We start from the raw sequence: 26,318 nt of genomic DNA, 5'->3' as shown, positions 1-26,318 counted from the left end.
CTCTGAGTATTGTCAGGGAGAGATATTCCACTTAAGACCTTTCTCAAAGCCCAAAATCGCATCCACTGCTGATCTCATACCAGAAATAACCAGCCATTGTAGCATACAAATAATATCTCAAATTCACAGAGGAAATTGAATAATGTAGTACGACTTGAAAAAAAAAATTGAACTAATTGCAGATCATGAGCAGGGAATGCTGTAGGAACTGGTTAGATGTTGTATTGAGTATGCAGTGGTAGATACCCTCTCAGATGGAGATGTGATTTGGTGGAGCGCTAAATAATCTAGAGACTACTGTGCTTTGTGGTGGTCACTGATAAAAGGCCTACTATTATTGATGATACAATATTTGATCCACCAGAAGTGCTTCTCATCTCTGGTTAGTCAATACTTTTATACCTGCTAATTTTTAATTATTACAGATCTATCAGAAGTACAGCATATATTTATTAGTGACAATACAGCCAAGGGGAAATCTCTTCTGTATGAATGTAATGAACTGACAGAGTTTTCCTCACCTCTGTTTAACTGTAATAAGTGGATTATCCACTCGTCCGTTTTAGTTAATCTCTTCCTTCAGAAAACATCACTTGATAAGATCCAGTCAAACTAAAAAGTGAGAATACTCAAATAAAAGTTCTAGGAGCTGTTCACTGTTGCTTAACTACAAATGCTAAATTGGTGGAATATATTTTGTTCAAAATGCATCACACTATTTCCTATTCTTACAATTTTGTTTCCATTAGGTCATATTTTTCAAATTTAGTACTCTTCCCAAAAACTGAGATTGAACATCTGTGAAGTAGGCACCTGTGAAATATAAGGAGTCTTTTGCTAGTTGAAAACATTTACAGAAGAGTTGGTTATATACTCAGCATAGCTATTAATCTAATAATAGCATTTTTTTCCTTTGTTTAATTTAGAATGGCTTGGATCCAAACTTCCTTCTCACTGGTGTAAAGTGAGATGGAGGGAGTCAACTTTTGCTGATTTTTTCCTGCAGTTCCTCATATACTTTGAAATGTGTTCTGCAGGCTTCTCTATAACATTGTGGAGGGATAGGGAAAGCAGGGAATTGGTGAAAATGGTCTTCTTGCCCCAGCCACCAGTGGGACCAGTCCATTGGATCAAAAGCCTTCTACGGGCAGAAGGGTCTCTTGGTTTGTAGCCAACCCATCTTATTTAACCCCATCAACAATTTGTCCACCGAACACAGATTGTATGATTCTGTGACATGAGATCATGAAGTATTCTTCTGTTTCAATTTCATAGTCTTACAGAATTTCTAAGGTGTACTGTTATTGCGGACTGATTACTTGCAAAATATATTCTAACTAGGACTCTGATTTGGTTAAGCATGTGGATTTAATCTGTTAATTGATTAAAAGTGCATAGATTTGCATATGAATGAATAGTTCTTTGGAATGGGCATCATTTATTTTTAGATGATGCAGTTGTATTTCAAAGTGTACAATAACTCAAAAGAGACATTCCCTCCCAATTGTAAGTGTGCGAGAAGTGTCTCCTTTTAAAGAAAACATGCTAGCCATGCATTTTTAAGGACTCGTATTAAAATCAATATTTTTAAATAAATCATCTAATTAATCAAGAGTACTTAGATGTGCTATGTTGCATATGGTAAAATAGAAATGATAATCAAACAATAAAAAATTTGCAGTGGCTTATCTTCTTGTATTAAATGCTGGGACAGCTATCCATCCTTAGTCACCTGACACTCTAACCATTACACTACACTGACTATCATATGATTTTAATGTTACTAAACATTTGTAACTAGGTTTACAAGTGAATAATTTGCTCACAACCCAAAAAGGTGAGAAAACAACAAACTCGAGTTTTAAAAAGATGGTTTGCTTGTTTCAAAGATTTGAATATGACCACTCTACTATTGTTTGACAATGAAATGTATCCCTAACTAATTATAGGATGAGAGCACTAAGCACTGTTCTCATTTGACGTTGATTTTCAGCTCCTTCGACATGTTTTGCTTGAAGCTAACTACAATGAGATAAAAGGTTCAGCAATATTTTATGGGTTCACTTCGTTGGAAGTTGTTTCCATTAGAGACAGTTTAAATGATCAGTGGTGATAGTAGCATACGGTTATCATGAGGAAGTCAGAGCCGTTGCAAATGCCAAATACATATCTGAATGTTAAAAAAAAGATTTAGGAGCAATTCTGTTGCCCTTCGGAGGGCTGCTGAGGGACCAGAAGAAGTTTCAGGCCTCCCACACAGTAGGGGAAGAAAGATGTTCAATTCTGAAGGCCTACCAGCTGTTATAAGGACGCGTGTGGCACTGTGGGTTAAACTGCAGAGCCTAGGGCTTGCCGATCAGTTGCTGAAGGTTGGCAGTTTGAATCCCCAGCTCCTGCCAACCTAGCAGTTTGAAAGCACGTCAAAGCTCAGTCCCAGCTCCTGCCAACCTAGCAGTTTGAAAGCACGTCAAAGTTCAAGTAGATAAATAGGTACCGCTCCAGCGGGAAGGTAAACGATGTTTGCATGTGCTGCTCTGGTTCGCCAGAAAGCGGCTTAGTCATGCTGGCCACATGACCCAGAAGCTGTACGCCGGCTCCCTCGGCCAGTAAAGCGAGATGAGCGTCGCAACCCCAGAGTCGTCCGCGACTGGACCTAATGGTCGGGGGTCCCTTTACCTTTACCTGCTTTTATGGTAGATGGCTCTGCTGCTTTTGTTTTTCCAGTGGCTCTCTGCCTGTTGTGAGGCCAGAAACAGGGTGCTTTGTCAACAGGATCCTAAGCGCCCTTGTTCTCCCAGCACCCTCCCAAAACAGGCCTGATTTTCACTAGTCATGGTAAATTCCTTTCCATTGGAATCATTAGAAGAAGTGGGGGGGGGGGGAGTTTTTCAAAAACAAAACAAGGTGGAGATGTGTGTGTGTGTTTTATTTTTTGGTGTGCTTCACCTTCTTCAATTGTTTCATATTTGATATTTCAGAACTTCTCACTTGGTAGCTATCATGCCTATAAAAGCTGTTTGGAGTCACAGACAGCAGTCTGAAGCAATTCCAAGGAAACACTACAGCAAGGCTCATGATAGAGAGAAGGGATAGCCTAGAAATGATCACACCAGGAACTCTTCGGTGGTTGGAGATTAAATAGCCCACTCTCCAGTTAGTGGAGGTGGAGCAATTTTAATTACACATAAGTAATTACATTAAATAATAAATCACCTGGGAATGCCTGTTAATTGGACTACATTTGCATGCCCTTGAAACAAGTATAGATGGTTTACCATTCTGAAAATTCAGGAGGTTCTTTTGATACTTAGGTAGGCAAGATATTTCTGACCTTCTGTGTAAAGTCAGGAACCATGCTGGAAGAAAAAAGCAATTTTTCTCTGCCCTGCTTTCTGGGGCCAAAGACCACCTTGCAAAGCATGACTTAGCTTTTTCATTTCTTTCCAGTATTGCAAGATTTAAGTGCCTTTTCTTGTTGCAGCACAAATTCATTGTATAGATTCATTGTTGGCTCCCCTACCCTCATTTATTTTTTAAAAGCAAATGTTTGATTCTGTTTCTGAGTTTCTATTGCAGCACTTATTGAAACCTTAAAGGAGGCTTAGTAGCAAATGTCTAGGATGCAGTTATCTTACAAGCCACCTTTTTATGCTTATAGGTGAAACCTATAGGACTCTCTTATTAAAATCTTTTGAAACAATTAAGGAAAAGATATAAGAAGTCACCACTGAGAAATGCAGTAACTTTTCATCAACTACGTTCGGAACTTTACTTGTTGCAGAAATAGAATGCGAACAATATGATATTTTAAAACCATAGTTTTGTTCATTTCTTTTAGTGGTTTGGTGACCTTGTGACTCCAGTATGGTGGGAAGACGTGTGGCTAAAAGAAGGCTTTGCTCACTATTTTGAATTTGTTGGAACTGACTACCTGTATCCAGGCTGGAATCTGGTAAGCTGGTACTTTTTTTCTGTACTTTGCGAGTCACTTTGTTTTCTTGTTGTTTTGCTCATGAAAAGGAAGCTAGCATAATGCTAGAACATACATTTACATGCAGAAGATCCCAAGTCCAATCAAGTAGACATCCCATGAAGGTGAATGTTGGAAGATTCGTGGTGGAGGAAAGCAAGTCCTTATTCATGCAACACATAGTTAAAAGATGGAACGAGCTCCCACTGGAGGCAGTCATGGCTATCTATACTTTGATGGCTTTTTTAAAAAAAGGATTTGACAAATCCTGGAGAAGAAAGCTATCAATGGCTTCTAGCCAGGGTGGCTCTCCCCTGCCTGCTGCTTAGTTGGAGGCAGCAATGCTTCTGTTTCTCGGTGGCTGGAAGCCACAGCAGGAGAGAGTGCTTTTGTGCTCAGATCCTACTTGCTGTTCAGCCACTGTGAGAACAGGATGCTGGAGTGGATGGACCATTGGCTTGTCCTAGCAGTCTCTTCTTGTGTTCAATTCTTTGTATCTCTAGTTCAAAGGATCTCAAGTAGTGAGGGCAGCAAATATGTTTTCCGGAGGTCTTGTATACTCACTGTAAATCACAACACAGACAGTGGGCTAAATGTTCCAGCCTTCTGATCTAAGTATTTAAGTGATTTCATATATTTGCAGCATGCTACCAGAGCACTGGAGAGAAGAAGCCAAATGGTAGATATTCACTAAAGCAAAGTCAGTAGGTGTGAAATCAGTTGACAGTATTCCAGCAGTGCAATATTCCGTTCACTACAAAAGAAATAAGGTCAAATTAGTCATCAGCTGCATCGTTGAATCACATAATTGTAGAGCTGGAAGTAGCCCTGAGGGTCATCTAGTCCAGCCCCCTGCAATGCAGGAATCACAGCTAGATCATGCATGACAGATGGCCACCCAAGCTCTGCTTAAAAACCTCCAAGGTAGGAGAGTCCACCACCCTTCGTGGGAGTCTCTTCCACTGTTGAACAATTCTTGGGGCAACCCAGCGAGATGAGTGGGGTACAAATCATTATTATTATTATTACTATTACTGTCAAAAAGTTCTTCCTGATGTTTAGTTGGAATTGCCTTTCTTGTAATGTGAAGCCATTGGTTAGGGTCCATGCTAAGTTAAGTAACTGTTGCCTCTGTATTCAAGAGCATAAATGGTAACTACAGAGCAACATTTTATGTGATTCTTAACACTATTACATTTAACTTCCCATAATAATATAAATGGGCTCCTCAAAGCCTTGTGGTTCTCAGTGTGCCAAGTGATTCTATTTCCAGAATAGTAGCAGTGTTTGAAAAAAAAAAATATTGTGTCACCTTAAAGACTAACAAATTTGGCTTATGTCACAGCTGATTTGAGTTTATTTAATATATAACATCTGTCATAGGGTAATAAAATGCTTTTTTGGTAGTACTTCCCTTGGGAAAACATTGTTTGTACTGTTTTTGTAAGAATATTTGTGCTCAGGTTTTACAGCTTAATATTTTTGTTAAAATGTGATTTACTACTTTTTGACAGATTTATCCTTTTATTTTTTTTAGTTCAAAAATTCACTATGAAAAATGCAAAGTAACCCTTTATCAAAGCTGACATCTGTTTTTCAAATGTAATTTTTTTTGATTCACCTAAGCACTCATTATAATATTTATTATTCTTAAAGATTTTCCTTTCAAAAACACATCTTGAATTACAATAAAGTCTTTCTAATTATAAATGCAATGGAACCTAGCAGCTCTTGTTTATTTTACCATAGTGAAATGTCATAGACTACGTTGGTCATATTCTGGATTTTATCTTTGCTGTACCAGAGTCATTTGTTCTGCTTATAATCACTTCAACAAAAACAGAATAATTTTGCCTTAGAAGCTGTCCTGCAAAGTAAGCATATTTGAAAATGGCTATTAAATGATTTTGATATTTATTGCTAAGTAAATTATGTTCCCCTCATCTTGAGCTCTAATCTAACAGGCCAATGCAGGAGAGAGAGAAAATTTGCTCAGTGTCCAGATGGGTTGAGCAAGGTGTGTTAATGAAAATGAGAATATGTGGTATTCAGATTAAAATGGGCATGAGGCAGAATTATGTGCTTGACAAGTAAACAAGAAATTGTCATTGAAAACAGAAATAAATATAATGTTAATAGATAAAATTATTATGAGTAGGTATAATTGAAATTTGTATTCTGATGGCCCAAGAAGACAGTGACACTAAATGTTAGATACTTTGTGGTGAAAAGAATAATTCTGAAGTTGGAGATTGCACCTCAAAAGCGATATTGTTGGGGGGGGGGGAGGTTCAGAAAAGGGCAATCAAAATGATCCAAGGGTAAAATAAAATAAAAGGGCGGAAGTAAAATCTCAAGATTTAAAATGTTTAGGCAAAATTTTTTTGCTGAAAAGCCCCCAAAACCTCTCCCAATACATAGGCTTCAGGCCTTCAGCAAATGTTTCAATCCAATCAGCACTTGCACACCCATAGGCAGACAATGTCCAGTAAGAATATTTTATTTAATAGCAGAAAATAAACAAATAAACCAACCACAGCCTTTCACAGAAAAGCATGCAAACTCAGGAGGACAAAGGAATAAAAAGTAACTTAGCAAATTCTGCCTGGAAACAAAATAGCGTCTTCTCTATTTCAAGCCTGGTTCAACTCAGTTTCCAGGTCTTAATGGATAAGCATTCCCTAGCTCTGAAGCCTATCAGCTTTCAGGTACAAGCAAAGCTGAAGTCACAGATCCACATAGGGTGACCAGAGATCCTAAACCTGTAATAGTTGTGCAGAACTTGTGTATGACAAGTTACTTCTGCTGAAATTCTCTTTTCTAGCCCCCTTTTCACCTTGCCACCCTAAAGCAACCCTTCTCATTGCCTCCTATTTGTGAAATATTTTATTGACTTACACACCTTTGTCTTCAGTTTTAGTGTATTGTCATTCATCTTCTGACCTCAGGTCTTGTATGCCTCCTTCTACTTTGGTTCTTATTTTCAGCAGTTCAGTTGAAACTGAACTTTCAGTTCCTTTCTCACAGAAGCTAATTTTGTTTTAGGTTCCATACATTTCCATTTGGCAGCCTGCTATTTCACAGTATCACTTTCCTTGCAAAAACATTTTCTAGCATATTTCTAGATGTAGAAAACTGCATCCAGATCTCTCTATCTGTTACTGTGATTTCCTTTAAAATTATCCCTATTATTATCCTTATTATTATTATTATTATTATTATTATTATTATTATTTTGAAGGATGAAGGGTATCCTCAGATATCGATTGAGATATTTCAGGCACTGCTAGATGATTACTGTTAATGTTTTCATGGAAGAGAAATATTATCAATATTAACCCAAATGATTAAGTTGTGTGGAAGTGATGTGTGAACAGAACGCACCGTCCTGTGGTAAAATTTCTCTTCTTGTGGTTTAACCAGTATTCCAACATTTGCAGTTCTTAGTCCTCCAGAACTTGCAGCTGTAGGTGTATATTTTCCTTAACTACAGACGTTTGATCTTCTAAAGTAGCATCTCCTTTGTTGGAGAGTAGGAAGAAATTATTTGTTATGATCCCACATATCAGTTTTTATGGGATATGTGTAACATTTCAGGAAACTGCTTTGATACATGGTAGTTCAAAATTCAAGCCACTGTTTCTAACAATAGATAATAGGACCTCTTTGTTCTAAAGTCTGAGAAATCACATCTGAAGTATCCTCATTCTGTTTATCATTGTGTTTTTCTTAAAAAAAAACACCAAAATTTTGATAATACAGAATATGGATTGAGCTATATGCCTATCCAGAATTTGTCAACAGCTTTCAGTAGTTCCTACTTTTGAGTAGGTGGAGTTGACACACTCTCTGTCCTTGAATGTCTATATTAGTAGAACGGGGGTGGGGGGAGAGACTATGACAAAAGCCATTGCTGGTGAGTGATTTTCCTTTTCATCCATAAAATACAAAGTGTCAAATGCTTTAGCAGTCACTACCTCACTCAGCGCTGAGAAAGCATTTCACAGGGCTCAATGGCCTTCTCCCTTTCATTCACTTTATAAAAGTTTGGCTTTGCTGATAACTTTATTGGATGAGTCAAGGCAGAGTACATCAGTGATGGCAGTCACACTGAATTTTTCTCTTTCCCTGTTGGAGAAAGCTACTCTGTCTTTTTCCATATCTGTCTTCCATTAAAAGAAAAAAAGAGAGAGTAATGCTCATAGTTTCTGGAGATATGTGTTTTAATCAAACACCCCTATCACATATCTGCAGAAACTATGAGCATAATATTTTTTCTTAAAGGGAGACAAATATGAGAGAGACGGAGCAGCTGCCTTCTAAAAGCACTGTATGGAGGAAGGAGAATTCAGTGTGACTGCCATCGTTGATACACTCTGCCTTGACTCACCCAATAAAGTTGCTAGCAAAGCCAAACTTTTAATCAAAGATTAAGCGCAGAGCTCCAGTAGTCATGAAACTATCCTTCATCTTTCCTTAAGTGATCCACAGTGATCCATCACAGTATAGTACGCCATGGTCTAGATGATTCTGTCATTTCTTCTGGAAACTGAAACTGGCTTAATATTGAAATATCTGCATATCATTTTCCTTTTATAAAACCTGTGCTTAAGCAGGCTTGTTTAAGCATAAAAATAAATATTAATGGAAAATCATTAAACTAAAAGTTCATTAAATACTCAGAGTATCTCAAAGTGCACAGCTCAAGACCCTGATGAATGGTCTCAATTGCTGATTTCCTTCATGGGCAGGATTAAAATAAAGAAGAAGGCGGCTGTGATTAGGCTTGTGCATATCTTTGACTTAAATTGCCTGCTAAAACATTTATCTTCTTCAGTAAAATGTTCTGATACTTTCTGAAACTCGCAAGACAGATCAGGGAGGAAGCATTAAAAGTTCTGGAAGTAGACTTAAGACATCGACTGTCTTGGTTTATTGCATTATTATTTTTGCATATTATATTGGAGCAGTAGTCTGCTTGATCCTTCTAGACCAGCACACATATCATGCTGTCTCAGCATGGAGAGAAACATGACTTCATTTTCTCACTTTCCTTTCAAAAATACTTTCATCTCTCTCTCCTTGGTTAAGGGCTTCAAATAATCTAAAAATGAAGCTTTTAATTAATACCACATGGAATTTGACATCTTCCAGTAATCATGCACTGAAATAAGCCTCTAGTGTTATTTTTCTGTTTCAGTCATTGAAAGAAAGCTTTCTGTGTTGAACCAGAGACGAAATTCGTTAGCAGCTGAATATATGACAAGAAACATATAAGCAAGCTTAGAGCCAAAACAGTTGCTAGCTTACAGTTCTTGTTAATGTCAGTCACCTTGTCCGCATGATCCAGTAAGCCAAACCATGTCTTATTGAGAACTCACAAAGAAACATTGGGTATGGCTGATGGTTAACAAGGAGAGAGCTTAAACATGGATCCTGGTTTGGACAACACAGGGGTTCAGCAAACTTTTTCAGCAGGGGGCCAGTCCACTGTCCCTCAGACCTTGTGGGGGGTGGACTATATTTTGGAGGGGGGGAATGAACGAATTCCTATGCCCCACAAATAACCCAGAGATGCATTTTAAATAAAAGCACAAATTCTACTCATGTAAAAACACGCTGGTTCCCGGACCGTCCGCAGGCTAGATTTAGAAGGTGATTGGGCTGGATCCGGCCCCTGGGCCTTAGTTTGCCTACCCATGCACTAAGCCATACTGTGCTGTAGCAGTAAAAATGATCAGGGATTGGCAAAGCAGCTACAGGCCCCTTTCCGGAGGCTACATACTTGTATGGACTGACTAAACCATAGTCCAGTGTACCATTTTGTGCAAACCAGACCATTATCTTTGCAGCTGTAAAAGGTTTTTGTTTTTTGTTTTGTTTTTTAGAAAAGAATCCTAGAAATTACTTTCCAATTATGAATATTTATTCTAAAAAGACATTTGTTGTTGTTTTGCCCCCTTTACTCCTTGATTTTTGAGGGGCTGTGTTTTCTATATGCTTGTGAGGGATGATGGAGAATGATGGATGCTGGGTTGTTTAGAAGGACCCTCCTCTCTGCCCAGTCTGCACTGGGAAGGAACTGGGACACTGACAACATGGATTATAGTACAGAATCGCCAAAGAAGGGTATGGAAATAAAAAAGACATTTAAACGTGTGGGGAGAGGTCCAATGCAATGGAAGCAACATGCGCTCAGCGTTGCCCTCTCCACAGGAATGAATGGGGAAACTCAGGTGTGATGTGGTGGACAGCTTCATGTGGACACTGGAGAATCTCTGAGATACTTTTAGAATAGGTTTTTTTTTAGTGTATCTTGGATAGTAAATAAATGACCCCCAAGACACAGAGTCAAGACCCTGTAACAAACCCAGATCCAAGTCCTAACACAAAAGTATCAGTGAGCACAAATTTGGTATCAGAAATGGCAATATTTAGAAACAAGTAAAAGAACATTTCAACTCAGCAGGACTCTGTGTACTTGACTTTAAAGTGGTCATCCTTGAACAGAGGAATTTCAGTGGGAGGAAGGAGTACCACAATGAATCAGAATTTGTTAGGGAAATTAAGTTTTAATACCTGTGAGCATGAATCAAGGTTATGGATTGATCACACTCCTATGTGTTAATTAGTTACCATTTCCAGGATCTTTCGTGGTATGAAACCTTGTGCCATAATGCCGCAAGACTCGTTGTTGTTCTAGATTGGGATGAATGGGTTTGGGAAAGGAATGTGAGTCTTAGATGACAGAAGGTGCAGCTTAAAAAACCTTGGATGAACAACAGAGATGGAAATAATTTCAACCTGAGATGTTATAGTTTATATACACCAATCTTCCCTTTTTGCTTTGTCTGCTCTATAAAATTATAGGGAGCTATATTTTGTAAATATTTGTATAATAGTAAACTGCTGTGAGTCACCCAGAATGTTAAAGAGCGCCCATAGTCCTGGGATGAACCTGGCATGTCTTAGTTCTAATAGTGGCCCGCTTCACCAAAATGGCTTGGGATGTTAATATCTGCCTTATGTTTTATAAGAAAAATAATGTGTAAATATATTAAATAAACACACCCATTTTTCAGCAAGACTAGCTCAAATATTAAGAGCACCAATGAGTTTTTAAATTGCTGTGAGGATGGGGGAATAAAGATAAAAGTTGCTGTTGCAAATAAGGAATCTTGGAATCACATAGGCCAGGCATAGACAAACTTGGCCCTCCAGATGTTTTGGGACTACAACTCCCATCATCCCTAGCTAACAGGACCAGTGGTCAGGGATGATGGGAGTTGTAGTCCCAAAACATCCGGAGGGCCAAGTTTGCCCATGCCTGACATAGGCAGTCCCCACTGTTTCAGTTGTTTTGTGCACTGAACTTTACAGGTAGAAAATTCCTGGGTTTTAATTTTAATTTAAAGTTGAGAAGATTCTACAGTGGTACCTCGGGTTAAGAACTTAATTCATTCTGGAGGTCCGTTCTTAACCTGAAACTGTTCTTAACCTGAGGTACCACTTTAGCTAATGGGGGCCTCCCGCTGCCGCCGCGCCACTGCCGCGCGATTTCTGTTCTCATCCTGAAGCAAAGTTCTTAACCCGAGGTACTACTTCTGGGTTAGCGGAGTCTGTAACCTGAAGCATCTGTAACCTGAAGCATCTGTAACCCGAGGTACCACTGTACTTTCACTCTCATAGGCATAAAATATATAAATAAATTCAGACAGCATATATAACCCTGTCCTATTCCTCTGCCTAATAAAACATATTTTGGAAACGATATGGTAAAGCATTTTGCCGGTGATATGATTTAGAGAATGGAATGACCTTATTAAGTGTTATTCACATAGGTCTCTTAATCTGTGAACCATATGAATGCCTATACCAGAACAAAGAGATTCTGTTAACATTCAGGCCTTTGATCTCTTATGTACACTAATTATCAGTTATGACTTACATTGTGCTGTTTCTTTTGTTCTCTTGTTGGATGCAATTCAGTTTCTCTCCCACACTTAAATTCTTTTGTCCTGCTATCTCATATTATGTTTGGGAAACACTTTTTTTTTTAATGTGGCTGGTTAAAGTCTATTGCATCATTGTCATGCTAACTATCTTAAGCTTTTGTTTATGTCTCAATAAGTATTATAAATTTCATACAGTGACTGCTAAATTACATTATCTTTATCATAGTAGATAGATGTATACAATTCCCTGAAGCTGGGGGTAGGGAGGCGTGGAGAAGGAACAGATCATTTCCAGTGAATCAGGCACAGTAATTGAATGAACTTTATGTTGGAAATATTTCCATGTATATTTTCCCTTTATTTCATTTAACAATTATAAACAAACATTGTCACTCTTTTCTGCCAATCTTATGTCCACATTTATTTAACTGCTGCTGTTTTGTTTTCTATTATATAGGGCTGCATACTATAAGTTACTATGTCCTCCATCCCCAACTCCCAGGAACATGGATGTGCAAAATTGATAAGTTCTCATTAGCTTTCCCAAAATCTATGATAAAATTGGTAGTTGTCTAAAAATAAACTACAGTTGCCCAAACATTGATATCAAGTTAGGTCCATTTATTTCAGGCGGTCTGTGCTGAGTCAAACTTAGTTGATACCTGTGAGACTGCTCTCCAATATTTACAGTGTCTGATCAATGGACCACCAGTGGGAAATCATAAGGTATCAAATAATGGTCCCTTTTTCACTTATTAAGAGGATGGTTTGGCCTGGTTTGAATAACATTCTAAGCTGAACCTTGACCGCATGAACATTCTGGGTCTGGAGAGGAGCCAGTAGCCACTGGTTTGAGTTAAACCAAAGTTAGTTTTCCCTTCACATGCTTGTGTTGTCCTGCTACGCCAAGGTTTTGCTAATCATGTTGTGAGAGCTGGGCCATTGTGGAAAAGGCACCAACATCCTAGAAATGGAATGGGTTCTTCTGAATTGAGTAATTTCATGATTTTTGCTTTCCTTCATGAGTGAAATCTGATAATCTTTACTCCCAGGTTGGCTCACACACCAGTCTTTTTAGGGCCTGTAAGCCAATAGAAACTGAAAAAACAACCTTAATATGTATTCTTGCTTTCAAAATACCTGATTTTAATGTTGCAAGGCAAGTCCAGGAAATCCATCTTCAAAATCCATCTCTACTAACCCTTCAATAGTTTTCAATGTAGATTTTGAGGACATATATATTCAGCATAGGTAAATTAAACAATCTCTTCCTAAATACGCCTATTCTCTTCCTTCTGAATTTCCATTTAATATTGCTATTAATAGCCCCATCCTCTTTGAGGATAAACTACTTTGATACTCAGAAAGGAGCAAGTAAATTGTTCAAATATTCCACAGGCAAGTTAAGTAACAAGCTGTTGCACATTTATTCCAAATCCAATCTGATGTGCCTAGTTTCTAAACCCCATGTGTGTGCTCAATGGTTAGATCTAGTTTTTCAGTAGTTTAAATATGTAATAATACCTTCCATGTACTCTAATGCATTTTCACATAAAAGTTAACTTCCAGATGGAGCAGGAGTGGAACAGCTTTTCAGCTGATTCACAATATAATTTAAATTAGCTCACTGATAGCCATAACATTTCCATATGTAGAATTACATGAATTGTTATTTCATCTGTCTGTTATATATCTTTACAAAAATGCAAAACACCCAGAAAAGTGATATATCAGTAGGTCGTTGTCAGTGCAAAAATGTGTGCAGTGTAGATAAACGTGAAACCGTAATTTCATGACAACTTACACAGTAAGACTAATCAGTACTTTTAACTCATATATGTATGATTTGAAAACCAGGGATAAGGCAGGTCATGAGCACCAAAAAGGAAGTGCAGCCCTAGAAACCATGCTTTCTGCGAAACATTTTATTCTCTGAAATTCCTGAAAGTGTTGCATACAACGAACCATGCTCATGACTGTTTCTAAGAATAATCGCGCACCCATCAGAGGTGGGCGCCATTTGCGGCCCTGTGTGCACCACCCCCGATCTTCTGGGTGACATGCTGGGTTGCCAGCTGGCCCACCTTCCCGGCACCACAGAGCGCTGTGGGTTCCCACCAAATCCCTATTCAAATAAGCCAATCTGCAGTGCTGCTGGGGGCGTGGCCACAGGAGCAGACTGAGAGTGAGAAGGCTTTACTCAGGTCCACTCACTCGGTTTAAATAGAGGGTGGAGATTCATTGCTCTTGGTCCGTCGCCTGGAGGGGCGGGGGTTTCCACGTGGGCATGCAAAGAGTGCACCATCTCTTATTCTTCATGGTGTGTTGCTGTTGTTGTTGTTTTGCCCTGGCTGATGCTATTTGTGCGTAAAGGTAAAGGTACCCCTGACTGTTAGGTCCAGTCACGGACGACTCGGGGTTGCGGCGCTCATCCCGCTTTACTGGCTGAGGGAGCCAGCGTTTGTCGGCAGACAGCTTCCGGGTCATGTGGCCAGCATGACTAAGCCACTTCTGGCGAACCAGAGCAGTGCACGGAAATGCCGTTTACCTTCCTACCAGAGTGGTACCTATTTATCTCCTTCACTTTGACGTGCTTTCGAACTGCTAGGTTGGCAGAAGCAGGGACCGAGCAACGGGAGCTCACCCCGTCGCGGGGATTTGAACTGCCGACCTTCTGATTGGCAAGCCCTAGGCTCTGTGGTATAGCATGCAGTTATTATGGCGCTGCATTTCGTAATATTCCTTTCCTTCAAAGGGCTTTGGATACCGTGCTGCAAATGTGGAGATCCTGTTTGAGCAACTGTTTCACTGTTCATTCTCCAGATGAGCTGCCGGCTAATAAATCCACATAATATCAGAATATATAAAGGAATGTGTGAAACTGCTACTTCACAGTTTCAGATTTCTATCTGTGCAATTGCAGATCTGTGTGTAATTGCAAATGTACAAGTGTGTTTTGTTGCATTTCAGGAGAAGCAGAGGTTCCTGACAGATGTTTTACATGAAGTAATGCTGCTTGATGGCCTGGCTAGTTCACACCCAGTGTCACAGGAAGTGCTGCAAGCCACAGATATTGACAGAGTGTTCGACTGGATCGCGTATAAAAAGGTGGGAGTAGAACAAAAGTAATGGTGTTTTTTATTTTATTTTGGGGGGTATTTATCATCTCACACACTATTATTTCCATAGCTTGGAGTTACTACACTTTAATTGCATGGTGATGTGGGCTTTTGATTCTTCCACAGCAAGGAAAAGGCTATATTTGGCAAAGTCTGTTCATTATTCTCCCTTATAACCAGCTCCAAAACGAGGCAATCCATCCACTGTCTATTTTAAAAACCTGATATTGTGTCAGGCTGGTCATGTGTCCTGAATCAACTAGAGATCTAAAATTCTTCACATGGTAATTTGCAGAAGTTGATTTATAAATTGCATTTAAAAATGCATTAAAAAAATGTAATCAGTTTATTAGTTTAATTTCCTGCCTTTCTCCCAGTGCAGCACCCAAGGCGGTTCACAGCATAAATTATAACAGATACAACTAAAAGCACAAATAAATGCATTTTTTAAAAAAGAAATGTCATTGTATTAAAAACAGCACTGAAAACACTTTAAACCATTTTAAAAGTGTGCATCCTAAGAATAAGATCCTGCAGCATTAGCCAGTTAGTGGCCAAAGGCTTCAGAGGAATATTTGAAACCAGACAGCAAAAGATTAAATGCCTTTTCACTTCAACAATAGTGTATTTTTACTTAAATAATGGGTAGCATCCAGTGATAGCAGCCTAAAAATATCTAATTTTCAACGTGGAATAGAAATGCATTTATTAATGCTATTTTAAAAACAAAACAAAACACAAGGATCACTCCTGGAACATGGATGAGTGCAGTTATGAAGGATAAAGGTAAAGGGTAAAGGGAACCCTGACCATCAGGTCCAGTCGTGTCCGACTCTGGGGTTGCGGCGCTCATCTCGCTCTATAGGCCGAGGGAGCCAGTGTTTGTCCGCAGACAGCTTCCGGGTCATGTGGCCAGCATGATAAAGCCGCTTTCTGGCGAACCAGAGCAGCGCACGGAAACGCCGTTTACCTTCCCGCTGGAGCGGTCCCTATTTATCTACTTGCACTTTGACGTGCTTTCGAACTGCTAGGTGGGCAGGAGCTGGGACCAAGCAACGGGAGCTCACCCCGTGGCAGGGATTCGAACCACCGACCTTCTGATCAGCAAGCCCTAGACTCTGTGGTTATTATTCTTATTCCACAGTTCTAGCCCATCAGGTTCATATATTTTTACCCATCTGTGACGTTTGCAGAGCATCCTCTCCTTTCTTCTGGGAACTAAAACTCAATCAGAACCAGGGCAGAATATTATTATGGATATGTGCCCGAGTAAAGTTTCCTTTTGGCATTTTTCCATACTCAAATTCTGTCTTGCTGTCATATCTGGAAATTCTGTCTGATTCATATCTGAGATCAGGGAGCTTTCCATCTGTGTGGTGTTGATTACTTCTTTGAGTCATCTGTTGTGACTTGCTCTGCTCTTTCTCCATAGCTGTTTGTGAAATTTCCCCCTATCCACTTTTACTCCTTTCACCGAAGCTGCACTGTCGGGCAGTATTTCTTGGGCTGATTCATCCTCCTAGCCTCTAGAGTATCATAAATTCTTTTGATATCCTAGCAGGTCAGCCAATGAGTAGGTTGAACTCTCACACAGATAATAGGAATATTTTGGTTTATAACAGTAAAAATTAGTTTGCTTTAAATAATAAAAAGTCCTACATTTTTGTTTCTGTCTTTACCTTTCTTCTATTCATATTCATTTCTCAACCAAACACTAAGATAGAGTTTGCCTTTGTTTTCCTAAGCATAGTGTCTATCAGAAATGTTGCGGTTAATAGATTCCTTCAACATTCTGAATAAAACAATACTTTAGGAGTATTATTGATTCTCATTATCTAAATGCACTCTGGAAAGAAACATGACACTCTGTGGGATGCAAGCCTGCGCAGTGTGTTTGGAAGAAGAAGAAGAAGAAGAAGAAGAAGAAGAAGAAGAAGAAGAAGAAGAGTTTGGATTTGATATCCCGCTTTATCACTACCCGAAGGAGTCTCAAAGCGGCTAACATTCTCCTTTCCCTTCCTCCCCCACAACAAACACTCTGTGAGGTGAGTGGGGCTGAGAGACTTCAGAGAAGTGTGACTAGCCCAAGGTCACCCAGCAGCTGCATGTGGAGGAGTGGAGACGCGAACCCAGTTCACCAGATTACGGGACTACCGCTCTTAACCACTACACCACACTGGCTCTCAACCACTACACCACACTGGCAGGTCCCAGCTCCTGCCAACCTAGCAGTTTGGAAGTCCTGGGCTGCCCAGCCAGCAAGACCCCATTCTTGCCCTTGCTGATATGGTCCAAAGGAAAACAGAGCCATACATTTGGCACCAGCTTGGCTGCAGGAGTTGACAGAAGGAAGGTTATAAGACACTATCCAACCCCTTTAGGGACTCCACTCATGATTTGTGTAGGCTATCCCTCAGCCTTTTCTTCTCTCAAAGATGTCTCACAAGGCAGTGGGTGTGGATTTAGTGTTTATTCCTGAAGCCTTTCTCATGGATGAGTATAGCCTCAAGACAGTGGAGGCTTAGGATCAGAGTTTTCCGTCTCCTAGGCAGGTTGATGAAACCCATCTGCCCCTCATTTCCCATAACAGCAAATGCAGAAATCACCTTCTTGGCCATTGCACCCACAATTGGTCTTGTCTGCTCAATCTGCCGGATCCTGGCTTTGCATGTAGACAAGTCCTTAATTTATTGAGGTTTTGAGACCCATTGGCTACCCTCACCTGGTCTAAACCACTGAGCCTCTTGAGCTTGCCAATCAGAAAGTTGGCGGTTTGAATCCCTGTGATAGTGTGAGCTCCTGTTGCTCTGTCCCAGCTCCTGCCAACCTAGCAGTTTGAAAGCATACCAGTGTGAGTAGATAAATAGATACTGCTGCAGTGGGAAGGTAAATAGTGTTTCTGTGTGCTCTGGCTTCCATCACGGTGTTCCATTGCTCCAGAAGTGGTTTAGTCATGTTAGCCACATGACCCGGAAAGCAGTCTGTGGACAAACACCAGCTCCCTTGGCCTGAAAGTGAGATGACCACCACAACCCCATAGTCCCCTTTAACTGGACTTAAACTTTTACCTTACCTTTACCTTAGTTGACCAGTTGAAGCTGCTTCCTAGGGTGTGGCCACTGACACATGCTAACAGCTTCCAGGAGCCACAGATGAATGCTGAGTGCCAGGCGGGGACCAATGATGGATGAACTACCACAGAACATAGCTGTCAACTTTTCCCTTTTCTTGCGAGGAATTCTATTCGGAATAAGGGAATTTCCCTTTAAAAGGGGGGAAATCCCCGCCAGAGATACTGCTCATCCCTTGAAACCCCATACAATGCATGCTGCTTAAATATCTATTGAGCTAAATGTCATTTCCACTTTGTGCCCTCCATGGCTACCATGTATAGAAGCTTCATGATGCAAAACTCTCAGGGAGGATATTAACTTAGGTTCAGAAGCAGACTGAAACAGATACCCTGGAACTAGGAAACAGTTTTTCCATTTGCATGATTTTTAATTCTCTTTCGGTGGATCCATTCAAAAGACCATCATGTGCTAGTAGTTCATAAATTGGCAACTGCAGTTTCCCCCTCTCAAATCAAACTTGTGTTTAAAGAAAGTTATAATAAATGTCAGATAATAAGTTATGATGATACAGTAAATAAATCTCTTTTTTCTTGGATTTAATTTTCATTTTTTCATTTTCATTTCTTGGGGCTGGCTTCAAGCTTTCCTGTTCTTCATCGTTGACTTCTTTTCCAGCTTCTTATTTGACTCTCTCTGGCAGAGCTATGCCTAGCCCCAAAAACTTTCCAGCAGACCTCCCCATCCCAACTAATCACAGACTTTACTTTGCCAGCTTGCATTTGCCTATAACAATAAGCCAATATATGAACATAGAACGTTTCTATCACATCCCAGCTTTGCCCTCCCACCCTGACAAATGTAAAAAAAGATTGACTCCTAATGTACTGACAACTGTGAACTTCCTATGGGATGGATATGTTTCTATGGCGATAGACTATGATTCTTGGTAGGGAGCCAACTGTAGGTAGGCAGCAGGTAAACATTGTACCCCTACATCTCAGAGGTAACTGCCAATTGTTTGACCTCCTACAATTAACCATGTAAACATTGCGTCCCTGGATCTCAAAGATAACTGCTGGCTTTTTAACCTCCTGCAGGTAACCATATAAACCTCATGTCCCTGGACCTCAGAGGTAGCTGCCAACCTATTGACCTCCTGTAGTTAATCATATAAACCTAACTGACCTTTTCAGACATTCCCATTTATAATTCTGTGTGCATTCTGACCAACCTTTCTTTCAAGATTTCCCTGATTCTCCACACATTGATTTTAGCTGCACAAGCTAATCTTCAGAAAGAGACATTCAGTGGAGTTAACATCATCACAACTGTGCTGTAACTTTGGAGCACTGCTTCAGTCCACAACTATCTAAGTAGCATGCAACTTGCATAGGGGGCAGCCAGAAGCCTGCAACTATTGACCTTAGACTTAGTGGACAACTATTTCTGCTAATACTGCTGCTTTGTAAAGACAGAATGTCAACGCCACATTTCGTCGCCTCTTAGCAATTCATAAGGATGTTCCCCAACCTTCTTTTAACAACATCAGATTTTAAGTCTCTTTCATTTATTATTCGTCTCTCTAGGCAGGTTCAGACTACTTGGAATACATTTTCCTCTTATTGTGAAAATGCTCAAACCATACTTTGCTACTATGATTCCATTACGATGAGCATTTTTGTTGTACATTAGTGCATTTGGGACGCTATTGCAGTGCACAGAGCTAGTTTAATATCTAAAATAAGTTAATGAAGCAGTGGAAGTTGTGATAAGCATTTAAGTACTATTTTTATTCAGTGTTGTACTTGAACTTCAGTGATGGCTCATCTGTGTAAATAATTTCATCAACCTCCTGTGTTTGCCCATCCTTGAAGATATTCTCATAAGGATGCTTAATGAAAAAATATATTGTGCTTTTGTCCTTGTCAGTGGTGTCAGAACACATAAGAGAGGCCCTGGTGGAGGGGCTAAATGGAACTGCTAATATAAATGAAGTCCCAGCAACCTTTTGTCTAAACAACTAAGCAGGCTGCGCTATATTTTTATATTCACAATGAATGGTTGGGGAGGGTATTTTCAAGTCCATTTGAAGGACATGTTTGTTTATGTTTATTTCCTGTTGAATCTCATTTTCTTTTACACACTCTTATAAAAACACTAGAAAAGCACTGACGTCTAATAATCTAAAGCACAAACCTAGGCTTCATATATTTTAACAAGAGTTATCAGTGGTAGAATACCATCAGTGGAGTTTCTCCCCCCCCCCCCATGTTGACAGGATGGCCATACTATGAAGATGCTAGATAGCTTTCTTTTGAGAAGGGGAAGTACATTTGTTGCAGTCCACCCACATGAGAAGCTTGGAGGAGTTAGAAAATGCAGCGATGCAGTCCCCTTTGTGTTGAGCCTACCTTTTCAAAATACTGTGCAACCCTGCTGGAAATGTGGGAAGAGTATAACATGGATCATAGGAGGAAACTCCATTATATGTCTTCCAAACCTCACCAACAATGTGGCAACATTATTTATTTCATTCCATTTATGAGCCACTTCCTATAAAATATCCCAAAATGTTTTAGCAATAAAAGCAGCAACAAGTAAAACAATTTATATAAAACAATTTCAAATGTAATACAGGAATGGATTTGGGGGAAAATCAGCACCCTTGGAGCTCTAGTTTAGGAAAAGATTGTGGGCATACAAAGGTATCCATATTTTCTGCTTCTCCTATTTCTTTGTCTTTGCTTTCATTGTCATGATAAACATCTGGAAAATGCTCTCTAAATCCTAAGATTTAAAAGCCTGTCCGCAATTGTTCTCTGAGATCTTCTAACCATTTAGAGCTCAAGAGTGTTCAATTAAGTGTGTTAGTTTAGGAGATATTGATGTTTTGAGCAAGAAATATAGTACCAGTTCTCTGAACTCTTATTTTGTGGTACCTTCAGTATTTGTTTTTTTTATCATCGTATAGAAAGAACATGCTTTGCCATTTTTAGCTTTTTATTCTAATGCCTGGGTTGGGCTCATAATTTTAATACCTACACTGTATTAGTATGCCGTCCCCATACCTCAACCAACGTACATACCTTGTCATATTATTCTTAACAGGAAGAAACTGTTAACACTTTAGACAAAACCAAGTAATCACTCAGTATGTGAAGTAGTTACGTATTACGAAGAGCATTCACAGATAAAGAGCTGCATAATAGTAGTTAATATTTATACTGTACTCCCCTTAAGTATTCAAAGAGCTACATATCCTTGCTCAGTATCCTTATCTCTAGAATATCCCAGCGTAAGTCTCTCATTATTTTTGGAGACTGGAGTTTAGTGGAATCCCTAATGCTACCCAGTGAGCTTTAACACTAAACTGAGATTTGAATTGAGAACATCTCTTGCTCATAGCTTGTGTTCTTAACAACTGTACTCCACCAGGACAGTGCTTTTTTTTAGTAATATGATTGATAAATATAAAATATAAAGTTGTTCCCTCAAGATACACTGTCAGTTTGTATTCATGACGCTTCCCCATCTGATCATTTTCCTCAAAGATTTATTCTATCTTTAGTATGTCTATATCCATCCCAGAGAAGAATTGTTCAGTACTGTAAAGTGTACCAGGAGGCAGAGCTGCAGAGCTGCGTTTTCTCATTCTCTGTCAGATTTCTCTACATTTTCTTAGATAAATCGTAGAGCAGACCCTTAACTATTCCGGCAAAGCATCTTCTTTCCTTCTGTAAAATATTGCTGGAGTTCTTGGTGACATCACCATCCATTTCAGAAGTAGCATGCAGATATTTCATGATCTATAAGTATCCTCCACTGAGCTGATGCAGCCTTCCTTGTAGGTAAACCTCAAGCATATATAGAAGAACTTCTGATGTGTGATTACCATTATAAATGGCATTTTCTCCCAGAAAAATATTGCATTGGCTGTTGCCAGCACTCACAAAACATACCAGCCAATACCTGCATGACTTGTGTGGTATGTGGTCTGCAGGTATACCTGTGGTTTACTGGGATAAATCTACAGGTTTGGTGTAACAGTGTGTAGAGCAGTCACAACAAAGCAATGAAGAGTCCTTTCTCATATATTGTTATGGAGAAATTCAGTTGTCACCTACAAAGTTAATTAATTTTCTAATTGAGTAAACCATTGGTTGTCTCAGCCATAATCAAGCAAGGAAGCAACATGATAGGCAAATCTTAAACTGTATTTTTTTCCTGGAAAATGCAGTTCAGTGTTGCTTACTGTGATATTTGCTTTTGGAAAAAGCTGAAGTAGAAACTGCCTGGTGATTCACAGATATATTTTGGTCTGTTCTAAATTTATTGTGTAGAGCTTTGGCCCCAGTGTGCAAAGTTTTTACCCTACATAGCAAAATAAAAATGGCTTACAAAATGAAGGAAAGCTATAGAATACAGACCAATTTATTAACCAATTAATCTCAATCAAATATTAAATAATTATTAAACAACAAATATTGGGGGGGGGTACCATCTGCCTTGAAGGAGGCAATGGTGTGCCCCCTCCTTAAGAAGACCTCCTAGGGCCCAGAAGTGTAAAACAACTATCATCTAGTTGGTGGGACTGCCTCTGGATATGGTTCACAAACTTCCACTGGTGCAGAATTCAGTAGCCAGGTTGCTCTCTGGAGCAATATAGTTTGAGCATATGACGCCAATCTTGGCCCAACTGCACTGGCTTCCAGTTGGTTTCTGCTGGTTTTGACTTATAAAGCCTTAAGCAGCTCAGTACCACAATTCTTCAAGTATCACCTCTCCCCATATGAACAGACCCGGACTCTGTGATCATATTTAATCACATAAATATTTCAGTTACAGGTAGGTAGCCATGTTGGTCCGCCGTAGTCAAAACAAAATAATAAATTTAAAAAAATCCTTCCAGTAGCACCTTAGAGACCAACTAAGTTTGTTCTTGGTATGAGCCTTCGTCTGAAGAAGTGTGCATGCACACAAAAGCTCATACGAAGAACAAACTTAGTTGGTCTCTAAGGTGCTACTGGAAGGATCCCCCCCACATAAATATTAGTTTTGCTGGAAGTCCCATGAGTTCATTGGGGTCTAATTCTGGGTACATGTGTTTAGGATTTCAGCTTTAACCCGCCATCATTTTAAAAAGCAAATAAACAAACAAAACAAAAACAAAACCCTGCTTATATACATTACAGGGAAATCATACTGATTTCACTGAAACTTCCTTTACCTTTGATGACACTCATGAAGGTGCTTCAAATCTAATTTATTTATTTTATGAAAGATTTTTCAAATGTCATTTTAAGAACCAAGTTTGACATGCTTTGTTCTCAAACTTTAATTCATGCTGTGAATTTCCTAATGAGCTAAATTTCATATTGGCATCCAGCTGTGTCTGTCTAGTGTCAACAAAATAATTGTTCAGTAAAAGTGACTTGGATATTACTTGTTGGCTGCTATTCAAATGACAGAAATGTGCATATTCTTGTGTGAGTGCTTTGCAACCTGTTGTCATCTTGTTGTTTAAATGGATTTGAGATCACAGGGTGGTCTGAGTTTCTGAAAAATGAATGGTGATTAATTATTTCCGAAATGTTTTTAGTGAAATGAAAGAAGATTCACATCCTGCATGGGTCTGCTCTCATTCCTATTGTTTGTGAGTTATAAAATTACTTTGTTCTCCCAGAAGGAGAAGGAAGCTCAACCAGCAACTGCTTGTTTCTAAGCAGCTTCAGTCACTGTTCACTTGTGTAGGTGTGAATGAAGCCTTTGTGATTGTGATATCAAATAACCAGGAGGTGACACTGGTGTAACAAATTGGTTTTGAGAGTAGGTTTTGGTTCAACTATTAAGTTTAATAGCCTTAATGGGTGTATCAAGGTAGTGTTTATGCATAAACTCAGCGTGTATTTGAAGATGGGTTCTTCTTGATGAACTCCACACCAATCCTCCTAGGTCAAGTTATGAGGATTTCACTGGCTCTAAGTCATTTTAGATGTCTTCAAAAGGCCAAGGCTTCATACTTTCCTCTCTACCTTTGTAAAATGCAGTGGTATGTTAATGCAAAAGATCTGGAATGTTTCCAAACTTACCTTTCTTTCACAGCTGTTGGATGCCCTTGATTCATTTCCTCTTCTCCAATTCAGCTATGTGATCTAGAGACAGCATCTAGCATGCCTACTTGTTCTCTAATGGCTATTGGAATCCCATAATATATTTTGGGAAATCATTATGTTTTTCAGGACAAAATACAGTGACCATCCCACTTACTGAAGTTCTGCATAGTTTGTTTCAGTGGAACTGGTTTGTTTTAGTGGAATTGATTATAATGTTGACTAATGCTCAGAACAAGAACCTGCCTTAAACTACAAATTAGTTTATGAAACGTCTAAGTTTTCCTTAATAGTGAACAATATAAAACATCATTAATTAAGAGTTAATAATAAAACAAATGAGACCAAAAGCCAGGAATTTAGCATTTTTCAACAAATCCAGACATTTACGACAGCTTAACTCTTATTGTTAACATAAGGTATGATTAAAAAAAAACACCTATGAATTTATCATTTGTTAAATGTGTTTGTTTAATATGATGAAAAGGTGGGCATTTTTTCCCTTAGTTTTGCGAAGTTGTCTTTAAAAATAAAATAAAACCCATTTTGCAAACTGCATTGGGCTTTCCACAAGATAAAATGTTCAATCTGGTCACTGTTGATGCCTCTGACAAGCTAAACGTTATAATCACCAACTTGAAGCTCAAGAGTGTATTCTGATTGCTCTGGTGCACATGCAACTTCTCTGTGAACAGTTTTGGTTTCCACATCTCAAAAAAGATATTGTAGAGCTGGAAAAGGTGCAGAAAAGAGCAACTAAAATGAACAAGGGGCTGGACAAATTAATTATAATGAAAGCGTACAACATCTTGGGCTTGGGGAAAAGGTGAGAGGCTTGTTAGATGTGTATAACATTACTATTGACATGTGTGGAAAAAGGTGAAGAAAGATAAGTTCTCTCTCTCTCATAATGCCTGGGGTTATCCAATGAATCTGAAGAGTAGAAGATCTAGGACAGACAATGGGAAGTACTTCTTCACATGGCGCATAGTTAAATAGTGGAATTTGCTATAATGTGTGGTTCTGCCCACCACCTTAGATGGCTTTAAAATGGGAATAAGAAAAATGATGGAGGACAACAAGGGTTATCAACTGAGAATAGTCATGATGGCTATTTGTCACCTCCAGACAGCATGCCAGTATCATGAACGTGGTTTGAGGTCTGCTTGTTTCCTAAATCATAGACAAGGCTAACCACATTCTGCCTGCGTTTAGACAAAACAGGTAACCAATGTAAGTTAAAAAGAGCTACACTCAAGGAGGAGGGCAGAGGGCAGGAGCCCATGACTCATGTATGTAATGTCAACCCATAATTTACATAGGGGCTTGTGATTGGACCTCAATCAGCCATGTTTTCTTAGCCTAGTTCAATCTGATACACTCTCTGTGTTGCACCTGTCATGTTTTATTTTTGTTTCATCCATCTCATTACACTTTTCTTCTTAAGGTGAAACAGTGCTGTGCTAGCTAATGAAAATAATGTGCTTTTCTAACATGTCACTACATTTTGTAATATTTATGTTTTATGGTTTATTAGCTTCCCACTTCCAAATAATATGTTTCTTTTATCTCTTGCTTCCACAAAGCATGTGTGAGTTCGTACTCTGCATATGTGGAATAAAAAATTGCCTGCTTCTAAATGTAATTATTTATGATAAGCCTATAATAATCATTAAAAGGACTAAATGTATATTGCATATGCTATTACTATAAGAATGTGTGTGTAATTTTTTTTCCAACATTTCCTTTTCTGAATTATGTTTACAGGGCGCAGCTTTAATTCGAATGCTGGCTAATTTTATGGGTCACTCAGTGTTTCAGATGGGCCTACAAGTATGTAGAAAATATTCCTACTTTTCTTGTGTGCTTGTGCCTGCATTTCTGCCACTGTGTTTTTGTTGCATATATTTCTGTTAGTTTTTGAAACTACAGCTGCTGCATTGACGATATATATTTAAAACAAGCTTTAGCAGGAAAAAATAGATAGTTCAATGTAAAACCTTGTGCCATTTAAGAAAATAAAGGTGCCTTTCGCCATTTTGTTAGATGGCGGCTCTTTTGAATCCATTTGTGTATCCATCACGAACTTG

General features: G+C 39.0%; 1 protein-coding gene across 1 annotated transcript in view; it reads left to right on the top strand.

The window, feature by feature from the left end:
• TRHDE (thyrotropin releasing hormone degrading enzyme) overlaps window positions 1-26,318 on the top strand; it is a 196,346-nt gene that overhangs the window by 94,365 nt on the left and 75,663 nt on the right. The window contains exons 5-7 of the mRNA XM_033161733.1: window positions 3,839-3,952; window positions 14,896-15,033; window positions 25,996-26,061. Of these exons, the coding sequence (XP_033017624.1) occupies window positions 3,839-3,952; window positions 14,896-15,033; window positions 25,996-26,061 (318 nt within the window). The remainder of the gene's footprint in view (window positions 1-3,838; window positions 3,953-14,895; window positions 15,034-25,995; window positions 26,062-26,318) is intronic.

This window comes from Lacerta agilis, chromosome 10 (assembly GCF_009819535.1).
Source record: "Lacerta agilis isolate rLacAgi1 chromosome 10, rLacAgi1.pri, whole genome shotgun sequence".
In the NCBI taxonomy this organism is placed as follows: Eukaryota; Metazoa; Chordata; class Lepidosauria; order Squamata; family Lacertidae; genus Lacerta; species Lacerta agilis.
Note: the sequence above shows the minus strand (reverse complement) of the source record. Positions and strands in the feature narration are given on the sequence as shown.